The sequence below is a fragment of the Pseudophryne corroboree genome, chromosome 3, assembly GCF_028390025.1.
Source record: "Pseudophryne corroboree isolate aPseCor3 chromosome 3, aPseCor3.hap2, whole genome shotgun sequence".
Classification (NCBI taxonomy): Eukaryota; Metazoa; Chordata; class Amphibia; order Anura; family Myobatrachidae; genus Pseudophryne; species Pseudophryne corroboree.
The window spans coordinates 710,453,210-710,472,306 of NC_086446.1; the positions used below are offsets into that span (position 1 = coordinate 710,453,210).

At 46.3% G+C, this 19,097-nt stretch overlaps 1 protein-coding gene across 2 annotated transcripts in view; it reads left to right on the top strand.

The window, feature by feature from the left end:
- Positions 1 to 19,097, top strand: part of LOC135056667 (alpha-2-macroglobulin-like) — a 502,865-nt gene that overhangs the window by 256,036 nt on the left and 227,732 nt on the right. For both annotated transcript variants that reach the window (XM_063962110.1, XM_063962111.1), the window contains 2 exons: positions 686 to 758; positions 8,891 to 9,036. In XM_063962110.1, the coding sequence (XP_063818180.1) occupies positions 686 to 758; positions 8,891 to 9,036 (219 nt within the window). The remainder of the gene's footprint in view (positions 1 to 685; positions 759 to 8,890; positions 9,037 to 19,097) is intronic.

Below are 19,097 nucleotides of genomic sequence, written 5' to 3' on the forward strand. Positions count from 1 at the left end.
ATGGCGGTGGGACTCCTGGTGTCGAAGCCAGGATGTGCCCGCAGGAGGCTTCTATAGTTTCTCCGACCACGCTCTAATTGGGACACAATCTCAAATAGAGCGTGGTCGCAGTTGGTGGGCAGTGGGTAGCACCTGGACAGCCTTGCCCTGCGATGGGTGGCCCCCAGCATGCTATAGCAAAAGTATAAAGTAGTATACACATAAAGGCAGAATCTGCTACTCTTACTGAATTAGGCCCTAAGCCTAGGAGAGAGATAAAGTGGATGAAGATAAAGTACCAGCCAACCAGCTCCTGTCATTTTTCAAACCAAGCCTGTAACATGGCAGTTAGGTGCTGATTGGCTGGTACTATATCTCTCCCCACTTAATGGGGTCTATCTATGGAGCAGTGAAAAGAGTGGAGAAGTGAGTCCGCAGAGAAGTTGCCTATGGCAATCAAGCAGCTATTATGTATAATTTTATAGATTGCACTTGATAGATTTTACTTCAAAGATGATTGGTTGCCATGGGCAACTCCACTGGTACACTTCTCCACTCTTTTCATTGCTCAATGAATAGATCCCTATCTCTCTCCAAGACTTACTACATAGGCCCCACAGTATATTTCTGACATCCGCTTGTCTGCTGTTAAATAATACTAGTTTCTCATTTAAGAATAAATAACTTTCACCCTTTGCTTGTACAGGTATTGTCTAAAGGTGGAGTTGTTTCTTACAAAGAACATAAATTAGACATTAAAGATGCATCAAGAACCCAGAGTGAGTATATTAATCGTATATACAAAACATAAATATTGCAGGATATATAATATATATAATATTTAGTACATTACCATAGGTGTACAAATACATACTTTTTATCGGTGGCCGGGATGTCGGCTGTCAAGATGCCAACAGCGGCATCCCGGCAACCAGTATTCCAGCAGCGGGGCAAGCGCTAGAAAGTCCATTGCGGGCTCGGTGGCACACTGCGCTCACCACAGGTTATATTCTCCCTCCATGGGTGTCGTGGACACCCACAGAGGGAGAAAAGCCTGTGGCGCCGGTATTCAGGACTTGGCCTGCTTGCAATTGTGAAGAATGCAATTGTTAAGAATATGATTTAAGAATGGAGTTAGAACCGGAGTTTGAACTGGATTTGGACTACGCTAAAATCTCGAATAATACAATTTCCCCAAACACTGCAACTCGGGACCATCATGTGGCCTCTCCTCACCTCTGCCTTGAGAACACCAGGACCAATGCCTACTACTTCTCTGTCCAAGAACATCATGACTGCCCCCAAGACTACCCCTCAAGCTGAGCAGGGAACTGAGGGGCGTGCGCATCAGGACCAGATTTTGCTGGGTCAGTTCCATTGGACATTAGTGTGCACTCCACATTCTTACACCCACCCGCACTGCTCCCCACACTCTCACACACACCCGCACTGCTCTCATGAGACCAGGACATTTATCATTTTCACAAATTAATGTTTTCCTGCAAATGTGTCTTTCTTTTCTTTCTTCTTACAGGGTACTTTCCCCCCACTGTGTGCTATTCCTGTAATGTGTACCTCCATTGGTTGCACACCCTGCCAGCAGTAACCTACACAGTGCGCCTCACATGGCTGCCTCGGATGGTTCCTCCATGGGCAGGGTGTGCTTCATTTGGATCTTTCCATGCAGGGTATAGCATACTCCTACACTCGTGTCAGTTTTCTTGTGAATGCATTTGGCCCTTGTATGGCTCATCTCCCACTGTGTAACCTTCGTAGTGCGCCCAACATGGCTGCCTTATCTGGTAAACTTGTGGATGGGATGAAAAATACATGGACCTGATGGTTTTACTGGAACCCTACTCTGAACCTAAGGACTCTGCAATCTCCCCGTTTTGTGTTCTCTTCTAGGGGTGGACTATTCCACCCTGGGTAATCCTACGCAGAGCGCCTAAGATGGCTGCCGCACCTGGTACCTTGTGAGGGTGGAATACACAACCCCTGGAGGTTATTACCCAAAATGCTTACACCAACCCTGCATTATGCTTTCTGTCTTTATTGTCTGTGTGGTTTATCTTTTGATGTAATACTTAAATCTTCTGTATTATGTGCATTGTTTGAGTTCTAGTTGGCGCCGCGGATGGCTGCCTCGCCAAGCAGCCTTTGTGTTTAGTCCTACATGTATAATATGTCTAATATGTTGAGTCTATTGTACAGTTGCAATGTGCAGTATCAACTCATACGTGTAATGTGTGTAATGTATGCTATGTTCTTCCCCCTTCGTATGCTATGTATTCCCCCTTCATGTTGCTGCTTGGCGATGCATTGTACCACAAAGAATTCCTAGTGTACGTGAGTACACCTGGCCAATAAAGCTGATTCTGATTCTGATTCCGGTGGAGGCATTTCCCCACCTGTCGGGATTTTGGTCTCGGGCTTGTGACTGCTGGGATCCTGACAGGTGGTCTCGTGATTGCCTCCCCCCCAGACATAGGCTACCTGCTTCCCTGGTACATACACAATCTGAGCTCCCACCCTTTCCCTCAGGACATACTGTAGACCACTGCTAGCCAAAACATTGATCACAAGCTACCGGTAGCTCGCAGAGCTCCTGCCGGTAGATCGCGACCAACTTCATCATTACAACTGTGACTTGCCGCCTCACAACTGTGACTTGCCGGGTCCGAGTCATGATGTCAGCCACGCACCTGCGCAATGCATCATTGGGATCGCGATGTGAGGAACCTGTGCGCCTGTTGGATCTGGTTTGATCCAGTCAGCAGTGGCAGGCGAGCGGCAGCTGGAAGCGGGAGCAGGCACAGTGTGAGCAGGCACATGACAGCGGGGAGCCAGCCAGCGGAGAGTCAGCCACTCAAGCCAGCCAGTGGGGAGCAAGCCACTCAAGCCAGCCAGTGGGGAGCCAGCCACTCAAGCCAGCCAGTGGGGAGCCAGCCACTCAAGCCAGCCAGTGGGTAGCCAGCCACTCAAGCCAGCCAGTGGGGAGCAAGCTACTCAAGCCAGCTAGCGGGGAGCCATTCAAGCCAGCCAGCGTGAGTTGTGCACAGGGGTCTATTATGTACTCGGTGGGGGAGGGGGATCTGCATAGGGGGAATCTGCACATGAAGGGGGACAGTATGTTGCACAGCAGACTATCCTGCAAGCATGGGGGGGGGGTCTGCACAGAAGGGGATGTCACACAGTGGCTGTTCTGCACTGGGAGGGGGGGAAGAATTGCAATGGAGGGAACCACCACATGGGGGGGTATATTGCACAGCGGGCTGTTCTGCAATGGGAGTGGAAAGGGGGGTATTCTGTACATGGGTGTATGTCTGTTATTGGTGCTGTTATTTGATGGCGCCATTCGTAATGATTTTTTTAAAATGTATGTGTTATTGGTGCTGTTATTTTATGGCGTCAATCTTAATGCTATTTTTAAATGTGCACGTTATTATTGATGTTGTTATTTGATGGCGTCAATCTTAATGCTATTTTTAAATGTGTGCGTCAGTATTAGTGTTGTTTTTGACGTCGGTAGATCACCGGTAAGTAAGTGAACAAAGAGTAGATCCCAGGTCCCAAAAGTCCGGCCACCCCTGCTGTAGACTATACATTCCCCCCAACCCTTGACATATGATACTTGCTGCTGTTGTCTCCTCCCCACATCTCAGCCATCTCCCAGGGAAAAAGCAGCCTTAGTTTAAATCCAAGGTGGCCGATATATAGTACTCTTTGTGGAGGGTGGTCTTCTGTATGCCATCGGTCGGGCTCCCGGCGCTCAGTATACCAGCGCCGGGAGCCCGACAGTCGGCATACCGACACTTATTCTCCCTCGTGGGGGTCCACGACCCCCCTAGAGGGAGAATAAAATAGTGTGGCCGTAGTGTGGCGAGCGCAGCGAGCCCGCAAGGGGCTCATTTGCCGCCCGCCACACTGTCGGTAAGCCGGCGGTCGGGCTCCCGGCGCCGGTATGCTGGTCGCCGGGAACCCGACCGCCGGCAATCCGTAGTGAACCCTTTGTGGATACAGCACTTCCACATCTGCCATCTTGGATACAAAAAAAGGCTGCCTCTTCCCTGAAAGTCGTCTGATATGTGGGTTGGAGACACTAGATAGGAGTAGGGACTGCCTAACGGGTGAACAACCAATCAGCTTCTACCTATCATTTTATAGAATGTACTTGATAAATGCTGCCTCAAATTAAATTGGTTGCTATTTGCAACTTCTCCACTGGTCCACTTCTCCACTCTTTTCACTACTTGATATATCTCCCCAAAGTTTACCTCCAATGCTACCCCCAACTCATGTCCAATAGGCAAACTCATAGATCTACACAGACATTCAATATACATTTACACAAACTCTTGTACACATACAACTTTAAAACTTTTTAAAATCCCTTGATTATGATATTGAGGAAATAAAGTAAATTAGATAAGAATGTTACATAAGTGCTAGAAAAAGCACAGAAGTGATATTATGAGCTGGTATTTTGGTGCTTTTATCTGTCACCAATGGGCATTAGGTAAGGAACAGCCCCAACATGACAAAGTAACACAGCAGATATACTGTACCAGAAATATGCGCCAGGCAAAAGCTCCAAAATACCCACTCAAAATATCACTTATGTGCTTTTTCTAGCACTTGGATAATATTCGTATCTTATTTACTTTATTTCCTCAATATCATAATCACGTTTGTTTAGTTTGTAGTAGTCTCATTTGTCGGATATTTCTTCTCAGCAGAAGGTTTTTCCGTTGACTCAGAGAAAGTATGAGCTATATGAAGATATATGGTATACGCCAATACTATAGAAGACTTATTCATGGCTTCTCAGTTATGGTGTCTCCTATTACAGTATTGAATAAGAAGGAAACTGATCCGGCTTCCAGGTCTCCTACCTTTCGCAAGGACCACTAATCACTCTCTTGTTCAGCAGGGGCGGATTTAGGGGCCAGGCCACCCGTAAGCACATTATTAGCACCCCCCACCCAATCACGTAATTGCTCAGAGGCGGCCATAACCAATATGATGCCTAGGCAAGATTTTGTCTGGTGCCTCCTAGCACCGCCGCTAGTTCCGCCTCTGACCCTGCACCCCTTTCCCAGCACCATCACCTCTCACCCAAAGCAGTCCTCATTTTGGTGCTCCTACCTCCTATATTTTAAATAAGAACAGTTTTCACATTCAGCGCACAGACCAAAAAGGGGCGTGTTCTTGCTGGGAAGGGGCATGGCCGCACAATAGTACCCACAATTCATATTACGCCACACAGTAGTGCAACTTTATTCACATTTTATCATGCGCTAGTGACCCTTATTCACGTTACAACAAACAGTAGTACCACTTTACCTTATAAACATGACTCCTCACAGTAGTGCCCCTTATTCACATTACATCACACTGAATTGCTCCTTATTCACATTACACCACATCATATTGCTCTTTATTCACATTAGAGCACACAGTAGTGCCCTTTCTATACGTTACGCAACACAGTAGAGCACCTTCTACACATAATGCCACACTTTAGTAATGCATTTATACACATAATACCATACAGTAATGCCCCTTACACATACGACACACATTATTAATGTCCTTAGAAACATAATGCGCCTTACACATATTCCTCTCATTATTAATGCCCTTATGCACATAATGTCCCTTACACATATGCCGCACATTATTAATGCATTTATACACATGACACACATAATGCCAAACACTATCGCACAACTAACCCTCCCACACACAACACTCACATGGCCGCTAACACTGTGACCTCTGCGTTTGCTTGGATACAGATGCGTCCTCATACATCTTGTCTCAATACACCATGCAGTAGGAGATGCCTGACATGAGTCAGCTGGCAGCTCTGCTAACATTGGGTACCTTTTTTGCTGAAAATGCATCTTATTTGCATTGTTATATGGCTAGGATGCACAATCAGCTTCTGCTGATTAAAATGATATGCAGCATGCTTACAGTATAGTCTGTGTGCGACTGTGGCTGTTTCTGCATACAAAATGCTAAGTAACAGTGATTTCCAGGAAACCACAGTAACTTACCATTTTGAATGCAGATGCAGCCGCAGTCACACACAGAATATAGGCATGCCACATATCATTTTAATCAGCAGAAGCTGCTTGTGCCCCTAGGCATTCCAAATGCCCTAGGCATTTTCCTAGTTTGCCTATGCCTAAGACCAGCTCTCTCATTGCCCAATTCATTTTGGGTGCCAGTCTGGATGCCTTGAGACCAGCAAAGCAGCCCAAACCTCACCCTACTACCAACTCCTGGACAACAATTTGCTGCCTATTGTCCCACTCCCATCATTTGCTAAACAAAATATAAAAAAAAAGAAATGATGAAAAAAAGAATCACCTGACACTTATCAGCCAGGTGTGCCGCCCCCCAGCAAGTGCTGCCCCTAGGCACGTGCCTAGTGGGAAATTCGCCATTGTCGTTCAGTCTGGTGGCTTTCCTTGATGTTAAAAATTATGGACCTAATTCAGCATGAGTTGCAGGTTTGCTAAAAAAGCAATACTGTAACTGCTGCCGATCGCATGCTGGGGGCCGCCCAGCAGAGGGCAAGGCCTCACAGCATGCTAATTGCTGCCAGTGATGCGATTGCAATTCAATTGCGGCCTCTTTACTGTCTCTACAATATAACAGTAGCCCCCTGCCTGCGCAGCCTAGCTGTGAAGGAAGGCACATCGCCGCCATTTTTTATCGGAGTGGCTGCCTTTGATCTCACACAGCTACCCCAATAATGCTCTGGGCACACCTACATTTTTCCCGAAATGCCCCCCAGCGCCGCCCACCCGACACCTGCTGCTGTCAATAATATTGCAGTCACATCCTTCCGGGATGCCATCACAATATGACAGCCAGTGTACGTGCATTGTGGCCAATGTGCGTGGACCAGGGCCGTAACTAGGAGGAGGCACCGCACATAGTGCTGTAGGGTAGGGGGTGCTGTTAGCGGCACTTGTCATTTATCTGTTTTATTTACTATCACTTGCAGTTTTCCCCCTCTTTGAAGGCCAGCATCTCCTTACTGTCCCTGTCTCCTACCCTGACCCCTTCTATCGCTGATACCTATACAACATTCATGAACTCAACTTGAGATTTCTGTCTAATTCAGTCACACTGTCCTTTATTACATTTCAAGATGCTGAACCCATTTCAAGATGTGAATTCATTGCCTGTGGCATTGCAGTCAGGCAATCTACTCATTGAGCTATCTGCCTTTGCACAGAAAGGTAGATAATTCTAAGATAGAGAATTCTAACTATTTGAAGCCCACCCTGTGAAAAAATGATCAGCATTGCAGCTGAGCAGATCCATGTAGTGTGTGGCTGGAAGAGATTGGATGTGTGGCTGCACACTACAGGCCTGTACACATGGGGAGAGATGTGTGTTGAGCGATCTAGCACATACCGCTGAGCACACATCTCTCTCCCGTTCAGCACACAGCGCGATGTGTAATGAGCGAGGGGGGGAGGGAGAGTCGGGGGGGGCTCATTTCACCAAGGCCAATCCAGCACTGGCGATAGCGACGCGTGGGGTCACGCATATCTGTCGCCGGCACCCTACACATGGAGAGGTCCGTGCTTAATTTCTAATCAATCTAGTCAGATTACTTAGAATTTAAGCACAGATCTTTCCGTGTGTGCCCCCCTTACATAGATCAGCTCAATTGCAATGTTGATTTTTTTTTTTTTTTTTTACAAAGTACCAGTAGCTTCATATAGTGTTCATAGTTTTTATGCAGTATCAAATAGCTCAATGAGTAGGGTGTTTGATTAGAATTCAACAGGTTATAGGTTTTAATCCTGGGTATGACGGTATATTGAAATGTGTTATTTAATAAAGGGTATTGTAACTGAAAAACAACGAGCTCTTAAGTTAAGTGCAGGAATGTGGTATAAAGAGGATTTGTGTCCAAATCAGAAAAGGATACCCGTATATATAATACAATAAAATAACCTACAAACAACACTCCAGTTTACAACTGGGAAGATGAATGATGTAGATCAGCAGACAATGGTTAGTAACGGTATGCTGGAACAGTAATGAAGATGTGCCATATATGGTGGTATAGAACCACTGGATGAATCACATGTATTGCATACTCCTTATTGCAATCTTCTATGCGTCAGCATACACTTTAATTCACACAATGACAATAATAAAAAATGCCTGTACATAAAAATAGATAAAAATAGTCTTATCTGAAGAATCTCTTGGACCAAGAGATGCAAGTTAGAGGCCTCAGTCTGTCTCCATGGGGGTCATTCCGACCTGATCGCACGCTAGGTTTTTTCGCTGTGGTGCAATCAGGTCAAAACTGCGCATGCACATTAATGCACATACGCATCATAGGGGTACAAAGCGGATCGTTGCTGAGCGATGGATTTAACGAAGAATCCATTTTCACAGCTGATCGCAAGGAGATTGACAGGAAGAAGGCGTTTGTGGGTGGCAACTGACCGTTTTCTGTGAGTGTTTGGACAAACGCAGGCATGTCCAAGCGTTTGTGGGGCGAGTGTCTGACGTCAATTCCGGGCCCGAACAGGCTGAAGTGATCACAGCGGCTGAGTAAGTTCAAACCTACTCAGAAACTGCACAAAACTTTTTTTACACTCGGCTGCACAAGCTTTCACACACTTGCAATGCGAAAATACACTCCACTATAGGCGGCTATCTGATCACAGCGCTGCAAAAAGTAGCTAGCGAGCGATCATCTCGGAATGACCACCTGTGTGCATGGTATTCAGTTATGTTAGTGCCTATTCAAACAAATCCACAACAATATGTCTTACATATTGTAAGTATGTTTATTCATATAATGTAACAGTACAGTCAAATCAAGATTGTTTCTAATTCATATATTTTGTTTTGTTTCCAGCTCTGCGTGGGTCATTCACTATAAACGTACACGTAGATGCTGAAATAATCCCGTATTTCAATGTCTTTGTTTTCTCTGTATTGCCCAGTGGAGAAACTATTGCCAATACAGTAAGATATGTTGTTTCAGAATGCTCCAAGAACAAGGTGAGTAAACTAAGCACAGATAATACCAGAATGCTTCAAAGGGGAGTTACAGTCACATGGAAGCCGAAAATTATTGAAGTAGGAAAAATTAAGGGGTTTACTCATTATAGGGAAAAGACACTTAAATTAGGCATATTGGCCTGTTCATCGGAGAAAGGGCTTCTTCCTATTTAAGAAGCCCCATAGCTATCACCAGGCAATGCCAGAGATAGTGTTCGCTGTCTGGCTCCAGCATTGCTTGGGGAAGCAGATTTATTTTATTTATTTATTTTTGTTTATATTTCTTTAAATGTTTTTGAAGAATATGCAACTGGAAGCCCAAGTGTAAGCTAACAGACCAGTGCATGTATGTGACCCGACAAATCTTAGTCACACACTTGTAGAGGGGATATGGAGTGGCTCTAAGGAGGTTAGTCTCTTCTGACAGAGGCAAGCCAATATCACCAAGGAGATAAGCAATCAGTTGCATTGGCACAGGTTTTTTCTCTTACATCTATAAGGGACACTGGGATATGCTGGGTATAGTGGAGCAGTGGAGACGGGGAACCAAACAGTTGACTTTCTTTTCTACAGTGGCACAGACTCCACTATACCCTACTCCCAGCCTAAAGGGACAGTTTTAGTTTAGTGCCCAAGAACTTGGCACTTTTTTTAGGGGCTAATAATAAGTCTGTATTTGTTTTCTTTATAATCAATTTTTATACCATTGAGCCGGTGGCGAGTCAATGTCACAGACATCTCCACCGCCGCTCCATGGACTCCCCTGTCCTGGCAGCTGGATTGTTAGCAACAGGGTCAGTGTTCCTGGCTGGCTCCATGCACCCCATGGAGCCCAGCCAAGACCAGCACATCAGAGGGCCAGGTCTTTTCTCTGCAATGGGGCACTATTTTACTTAGTAGTCATATTTCTGGGGTCTGCCAGACTAGGGAGGACAGCTTTCCCTGTGTCCTCCCCCAACCCTTGGTGCATCCCCTCTCCAGGCTATGTACCACAGGATTAGGTGCCTTCTCGACACCTGGGAATTCACAGACACACTATCAGACCACAAGAGATGCCCTCTCAACTCCTGGGGATTGACAGACCATACTAACAGAACCAGCATGGGTGCAGCATTTGTCTCAGTTGGTGCAGGGCCTTGTGAAGGAGTCTCGCTCACTCCAGCACATGCTTGACCAGCCATCTAAGCACACGTCTGCAAGATGAGACAGCCCTTTTCTGGTTATGACCCTGAGTCAGATGATTCCTCACGTCAGGAGGATAACCTATCTCTAACTTTGGAGTTGGAAACCTCTTTTTTTCCAGATGACTCTAAGGTTCAGGCTGAAGTGGATGCATTGAACAAAGCTGTGAAGTCCGCTATCCTGATAAAAGATTCTGACCCAGTTCCATGTCAGATACCCCTTTCTTTAAGTGTAAAAAGGAGACAGCCATGTTTCCCTCTTTTGCTCAACTAGGGGATCACCTAGCAGAAGCTTAGGTGCACCCCAACAAGCACTTCTTAGTTTCCAAGCCCATATCTACCTTTTATCCTCATTTAGATGCTAAGTGGGAGTATCCGCTTCCAGAGGACGTGCATATTGCTCATTTGTTTAAGTCTACTTCCCTCCCTATTCCAAATGTGGCCTCTCTCAAGCACACTATGGATAGAAAGCAGAAAAATTTCCTCAAGTCTATTTTTGCCAGTGCATCCTCGTTTCTGACACTTACATCTGCCTGAGTGGCCAAAGCCTTGGGGCATTGAGAAGATTCTGTAGAGGATGGTCTCCACTCTGATGCCCTCAGAACAGAGTTACAGTATTATTCATGATTGATCATATCTAAGAAGCATGTGTCTATCTCGGTGAAGCTGCCCTTGACTCTGGTATCCTTTCTTCCAAAGTCTTTGCATCAGCAGTTGCAGCCAGAAAAGCCCTCTGTCTTTGTACTTGGTATGTGGATTTAAACTCCAAAAGGCTCTTGAAGCTCTAACTTACTCTGGAGAAGTTGTGTCCTGAGCTCGATAAGAACGTGGCTATAGTGGTGGCTTCTCAGACTGCCTTCCTCCCTTCTGCATCCCCTAACTAGACAGGTTTTTTCCTTTTGTTTCTTTTGACTGCAAGTCAAAGGCATAAAGTCAATCTTATTCCAGATCCCAGGGTTCCTCCACTAAGTGCTCTACGTTCAAAAGTAGACAATCCTGGTTGAGCTACCATCCTGTTACCAAGCTGGCCAATGAGCCTGCCACATGATGGGGCATGCTCCCACCTAGGAACCCCCAGTGCAAGAGACCGCCTTCTGCTTTTCTTAGACTCCTGGATGACAATAACTTCTGACACCTGGGTAAGGGGCGTTGTGTCCTAACGTTATACTCTGATCTTCAGGGCGAGTACTCCAATTAAATTATTTTCCACACACCTTATGGCGGATCCCAGAAAGGTAGTCTAAGGAAATCCATTTGGTCTCTTCTAGCCTCCAACGTTATTGTCCGAGTTCCCCCTTCTCAGACAGGTACTGTATGGGTTTTTACACCATCCTGTTTTTAGTTCTTATGGATGGCTCCTTCCACCCTATCTTTAACCTGAAGTTGCTCAACCAGTTTCTCCAGGTTCCCAAGTTCCAAATCAAGTCTCCATCATCCTGGCACTGGAATTGGGGATTTTTATGGTCTTCTTAGATATCCAGGGTGCCTACTTAAATATTCCGATATAGGACAATAACCAGCACGTTGTCAAGTTTGTGGTATTGGTGGATAACTTCCAATTTCGAACATTGCCATTTGGTCTTTCCACAGCTCTATGTGTTTCCACAAAAGTCATGGTAGTAATGACGGTGGATCTCAGGTGCAAGGGGGTCCCCATTATACCATATTTGAACAACCTCCATCTTCTGGTTCAATCTCTGAATGTCCTTTAGGACCACCGCTGCCTCTCTTTGGACCTCCTCCAGTACCATGGGTGGATGATCAGTTTGCAAATATCCACCATTACGCCAGAGATGCTATCCATGGGAGCCTTACTTACTGTATAGTGAGGGTTTCTTCCCAGGGACATGCTGCTATTTCTACAGACTAAGATTCAGAATCAAAATCAACTCTATTTGCCAGATATACTCCCATATATTGGGAATTTACCCTGGTCTGCTGCTACACCCAATACTCACATACATAAGCACCTTACATACAATTTAGAATACATAATACAATACATACATAATACCAGCCATTAAAAACCATTAAAGAATATCATAAATTTAATCAATAATATAGTACTGATCAAGTCCAACACTTCAGGTATTCATCAAGTGAACAGCTTGTTGGAAGAAGCTTTTGAGATATTGAGATGTCTTTGCTTGCAGTGCTCTGTAGCGGCTGCCTGACGGAAGTAATTGAAACAAATCACAACCAGGATGCAACTGACCCCTTTTGATGTTCCTTACAAGTTTCCTCACCAGGGACAGATACAACTCCTGGACGAGTGGGAGACTTACCCCAATGATCCTTTCCACTGTCCTCACTACCCTTTAAAGCCTAAACTCGTCTCATTTGCTACCTGAGCCAAACCAAACTATAATTGAGGTACGTAACACAGACTCAATTATTGCAGAGTAAAAAAATGTCAGCAACTCTTGAGGAAGGTTAAACTTTTTAAAGTGCCTCAAGAATACAACCTTTTCTGTGACTTTTTAATATGCACCTTCCTTCATTGTGGCTGAGTGTCGATTCACTCCTGCATGCAGGTACAGGGAACGTTAATCTCCAGCTCGACATGGTGGAGTATGCCCAGTTTCATTCCCAACCTTTACAGATAAAGCTTATTTCCCAGTGAAACCACTCCCTTCTTCATCTTAAGTCTCAAACTATCATTCTGTCTCGGGAGGTGCGTCACTCCTTTCTTTGGTGGCTTCACCACCTGCACTTGGACAAGGGTCACCCTTTCTGGATCCAGGACTGGGTTCTGCTCACCATCAATGTGAGTCTTCAGGGCTGTGGGGTGGGAACTTGTCAGCAAATATTTCAGGGCCATTGGACAGTTTGTCAGGCTCTGCTGTCAATAAACATTGTGGAGTTTTGTGCAGTCTACAGTGCACTCTGTCAAGCTTCTCCTCCTACCCAGACCTGTCAAGGTCCAGCTGGACAATGCAACTACTGTTGCCTAAATAATTCATCTAGGCAGCAATCATAGTTGGGCCGCCATGAGGGAAGTGAGCCGTATTCTTCAGTGGGCTGAGCGTTTCCTTCCAGCTCTTTCAGCAGTGTACAGTCCAGGGATCCAGAACTGGGAGATTAACTTTATAAGCCTCCAATACGTTCACTTAGGTGAGTGGTCTGTACACACAGACGTGTTTCATTTACTGGTCCTTTGCTGGGGTCATCCGGACATCGAAAACTATGGCCTCAGGGCACCACCACAAACTGCCTCGATAGTGCTCCGGCACCAGAGACCCGGAGCCCTTCTGATGGATACCTTTATTGTTCATTGGAACTTTTCGCTCCTTTGCATTTTTCCTCCAATTTCAATGATACCACGGGTTCTCTGCAAACTAAAGTTGGAGGGCAGCATTGTGATTTTCTTCACTCCAGATTGACCATGCAGGGCAAATAAACTGATTTTCTGTGTCTTTTCTTTGACTTTCCATGGTGTCTCCCTCTAAGACAGGATCTTCTGCCTCAGGGCCCATGTCTTCACCCAGTCCTGGCCCATCTTGCTTTGATGGGGTAGCTCTTGAGACATCTATTTTTAGCCAGAAAGCCTTCTTCAGCTACAATATACTATCCAGTCTGAAAAGCTTATTTTTGGTGTTCTGTGAGTGGTTTGAACCCCCAGTCTTTTTGTCTGTCACTAGTCTTGTAGTTTGTACAAGTGTGTTGGGTTTTGGGACTATGCCTTTCCTCCATTAAGGTCCAGGTATCAGCTCTCTCTCTCTGTCCTTTTCCAGAAGGTGGCTCTGTTACTGGACATGCCAACTTTTATGCAGGGGGTCCTCAATATTAAGCCTACTTTCATTCCCCGATTGGCTTAGTGGGACTTGTCCTTGGTGCTGAGGACCCACCAGTCCTCTCCTTTTGAACCACTGGATATAGTACATCTGGTAAATCAGTCTTGAGCATGTTATCTCATTGCTCACCTTTTCTGATATTTCATCCTGATCAGGATGTCCATCGGGCGCATCTGGACTATCTTTTATAGGTTGTTTGACGCTTTCATATCAACCAAGAAATTGTTGTTTCTTCCTTTCAGGTACCAGATTCTTCTCTGGAGCAGGTCTCCCTAGAAATTTTGTGGGCCCTCTGTATCTATGTGGACAGGACACAGGACTTTTGTAAATCAGATTCCCTCTTTGTTCTTTACTATTTTCATGAGTGGGGTTGGCCAGCTACCAAACAGACTTTGGCCCACTGGCTTCACTTGACTATTTGCCAGACCTACTTGTTGGCTGAACTAACTGCCCCTGCCTCGGTTCATGCTCATTCTACCAAGTTAGTGGGAACTTCTTGGGCAACTCGGCTTGGTGCCTCTGCCGAGCAGCTTTGTAAGGTGGCTACATGGTCCTTTGACCACATGATTAGCAACTTCTACTGCTTTGACACCTTCATCTCCACTGATTGGGTATGGGGTTCTCAGTGCAGCCCACTAGCATCCCTCCCCTTAGGAATACTGCTTTGGGACATCCTAGCACATCCCAGTGTCCCCCATGGATGTAAGAGAAAAGGGAATTTTTGGTCCTTACCTATAAAATCCTTTTCTCAGAGTCCAAGGGGACCAATGGGTGCTCACCACAACATCCCTGTCTAGTGGGGTGTGTGTCTGTTCCAGATCTTCTCTAGGCAGCAGAAGGTGTGTCTGACTTGTGTATGTGCCGGTGTTCCTTCTCCTTTTCTCCTGCTCCCTGTTCTTGGGCTTGATAACCTAATTGGTCCTAAAGATGGGGATTGGGGTATAGGGGAGAGGGAGCCTATGCAGCTGGGAAAACAAAGTTAACTGTTTGGTGCCCAGTCTCCACTGCTCCACTATACCCAACATATCCGAGTTTCCCCCATGGACTCCAAGAAAGGCTTTTACAGGTTAGGACAAAAATCCCCTTTTTTTGTTAAATTGCAATGATAGATTTCTCCCTCTGCAATAGTCAGTGAATATAATATTTTCTTTAATCACATATTTGTAAATATAACCTTGAATGTTTGAAAGGAAATTTCTAAAAAGACAATTGTACTTTTAAATAAACTTGAATCTAGTCTTTAAGAGTGGCACACTTTTCAATTCATTTCATCTGGAAAGTAATATCTGCTAATATTTTATTCGTAATACTGTAAATTGCTGTATTTTAAACAGATATGCACCAAAGTGATCCACGATTTTGAAACTGCCTATGGGAGTTGTTGGAGCTGACTGTTAAGGTTTTGTGGGGAACTATATAAATAAAAACAATGGCCCTCATTCCGAGTTGTTAGCTCGCTAGCTGCTTTTAGCAGCATTGCACATGCTAGGCCGCCGCCCTCTGGGAGTGAATCTTAGCTTAGCAGAATTGCGAACGAAAGGTTAGCAGTTCTGCTATTAAATATTTCCCTGCAGTTTCTGAGTAGCTCCAGACCTACTCCTAGATTGCGATCACCTCAGTCCGTTTAGTTCCTGGTTTGACGTCACAAACACGCCCTGCGTTCGTCCAGCCACTCCCCCGTTTCTCCAGCCACTCCTGCGTTTTTCCCTGGCACGCCTGCGTTTTTTAGCACACTCCTGGAAAACGGTCAGTTTCCGCCCAGAAACACCCACTTCCTGTCAATCACTCACCGATCAGCAGAGCGACTGAAAAGCGTAGCTCGGACCTGTGTAAAATTGCATAGTTTTGTGTGAAAATACTTAGCGTGTGCGCCCTGCGGCCCATACGCATGCGCAGAATCGCCCATTTTTAGCCTGATCGCTATTCTGCTAAAAACGGCAGCGAGCGAACAACTCGGAATGACCACCAATATACTTACATTGCAGTTGCTGGTGTTCAGCAGCTTTCTAGCTGCTATTGGGTGGTCATTCCGAGTTGTTCACTGGTTGCCAATTTTCGCTACGGAGCGATTAAGGCAAAAATGCGCATGCGCATGGTACGCAGTGCGCATGCGCTAAGTATTTTTGCTCAAAACTTAGTAGATTTACTCACGTCCGAACGAAGAATTTTCATCGTTGAAGTGATCGGAGTGTGATTGACAGGAAGTGGGTGTTTCTGGGCGGAAACTGGCCGTTTTCTGGGAGTGTGCGGAAAAACGCAGGCGTGTCAGGGAAAAACGCGGGAGTGTCTGGGGAAACGGGGGAGTGGCTGCCCGAACGCTGGGCGTGTGTGTGACGTCAAACCAGGAACGAAACGGCCTGAGCTGATCGCTATTTGTGAGTAGGTCTGGAGCTACTCAGAAACTGCTAAGAAATTTATTTTCGCTATTCTGCGAATCTTTCGTTCGCTATTCTGCTAAGCTAAGATTCACTCCCAGAGGGTGGCGGCCTAGCGTGTGCAATGCTGCTAAAAGCAGCTAACGATCTAACAACTCGGAATGAGGGCCATTGTTCCAGGTCGGCCTCAGTGGCATATCTATAATGAGTGCAGTGTGTCACGATCCAGGTACTGAGACACCATTTTCTACCCGTTATGTGTCTCCTGAGGTTGGCTCAGTGGGCCAGGGCCAGGGCCGGGCTTTAGCTATGGTTATTGCTCGCAGCGCTGGTTTCAGCGGCCGCCTCGGTATATGTACTCACGGAGGTGCAGCGCTCTCGGCCCCGTCGCGGCCATCGCGCCTGTGGTCCTCTCCTGGATGTGCGTCCTCCGTGTGTCTCTGCTGCTGCGGCCTCCGCAGCCATTGTTACACATGCTTCACAGTACTTAATTCCCCTTTAGTTCCTGTCTATGGGCGCAGCCATGATGGACTCTAGTCACATGTCATTTTTCCACCTATCCTCAGTGCTGCTGGAACCCAGGTATTATGGCCCTCATTCCGAGTTGTTCGCTCGTTAATGTTTTTCGCAACGGGGCAATTAGTCGCAAACTGTGCATGCGCAATGTTCGCAGTGCGTCTGCGCCAAGTAAATTTGCAAAAATAGTTTGGTATTTTACTCACGGCTTAACGAAGAAATTTCTTCGTTCTGGTGATCGAAGTGTGATTGACAGGAAGTGGGTCTTTCTGGGCGGAAACTGGCCGTTTTATGGGTGTGTGCGAAAAAACGCTGCCGTTTCTGGGAAAAAAGCGGGAGTGGCTGGAGAAACGGGGGAGTGTCTGGGCGAATGCTGGGTGTGTTTGTGACGTCAAACCAGGAACGAAACTGACTGAACTGATCGCAGTGGCAGAGTAAGTCTCGAGCTACTCAGAAACTGCAAAGAAATTTATTTTCGCAGTTCTGCTAATCTTTCGTTCGCAATTCTGCAAAGCTAAGATTCACTCCCAGTAGGCGGTGGCTTAGCGTGTGCAAAGCTGCTAAAAACAGCTAGCGAGCGAACAACTCGGAATGAGGGCCTATGGTCAGCCAATCCCTGTTGTTCATCTGATATAAATATCCTGTCTCCACTCCCAGAAGGTTGTCAGTGCTTCCATTGTCTATCCTGTGTATACAATGTGCAGTTCACTGTGGACTTCTCCTGCAGTTCAGCCTGACTCCCTGGTGGTTTCACCTTGCGGTGTTGTTCCAGCTCTCCAGTGTTAAGCCCTGTGGTGCAGCCTGTCATCTTTGCTCCCGCACCCAAGTGCTAACTAAAGGGTTATGCTCCGGCTTTCCAGTAGCCACTCTCCAGTTACCCTTTGTGTTCCTGCGAACCCCAGCTTCTTCTACAGCTCTCCTGCGAACCCCAGCTTCTTCTACAGCTCTCCTGCAAACCCCAGCTTTGCCTACACTTTTTCCACGAACCCCAGCTTCATTTATTATTTGACTGAGCACCCCAGTATTATTTACAGTTCACCTGCTATTCCCAACTTCACGTTATACCTCACCTGGGCTCCCAAGTGTTATACTGAACTTTCACACTCATTCCGGATTACTGGTCCTAACCAGCTGTATTATACTCACCTGTGACTTTTGTTTATTTCATTGCACCTTATATGGCTTTTTATTTAATAAATATCCTCAAAGATATTCCAGTTGTCGTGGTCACGCCTTCGGGCACTTATTGCTACTGTCTGACGTATGTCTAGGAGTCCACTCAGTCCTCCTAAATTCCGATACCCGTCAGCCCCCATAACTGAGGCTTCCAGCTACTTTCACCAGCCCTCAGTTGTGACAGTAAGCACTGACCGAATGGATCCGGTTGGAGACCAAGTCCAAGGGACCAGGCCCATGCAAGAACTGGCAGCCCGTCTCGAACATCAGGAGGCTGCACAGGGCCATGTTATTCGATGTCTCCAGGACCTCTCTTCCCGACTGGATAAAATTCAAGCTACCCTCCGTGGGTCAGGAGCGCCCAGTATGCCGACAGTAGTTGCTCCGATGGTATCCCCACCCACCATACCCATTTCTCCTCCATGTCTCCACTTTCCGACAACCAAATATGATGGATCCCCAAAAGCCTGCAGGGGTTTCCTAAACCAGTGCGAGATCCACTTTGAGTTGCAGCCCAGCAGTTTTTCTACAGACCACACTAAGGTGGCATATATCATCTCCCTACTCAGTGGTTCCGCTCTTGACTGGGCATCGCCCCTATGGGAAAGATCGGATACCCTACTGTCATCCTACTCTGACTTCGTGGCAACATTCAGACAAATTTTTGTTGAGCCAGGTCGAGTATCGTCAGCTTCTTTTGAGATCCTTCGGCTACGTCAAGGGACAAGAACTGTCGGCCAGTATATTGTACAATTTCAGACGTTGGCATCCGAAGTATCCTGGAATGAGGAAGCCCTCTATGCAGCGTTCTAGCAAGGGTTGTCTGAACATATTAAAGATGAGCTCGCCACTAGAGACTTGCCCTCAAAACTGAACGAGCTCATATCGCTCTGCACTAAAGTTGACCTACGGTTCCGCGAAAGGGCTTTGGAGCGAGGCAGATCAACAGCTCATAAGACCCTCTCTGTTCCTCCTCCTCATCAGCCATCTCCTTCTAAAGACGAACCTATGCAGATAGG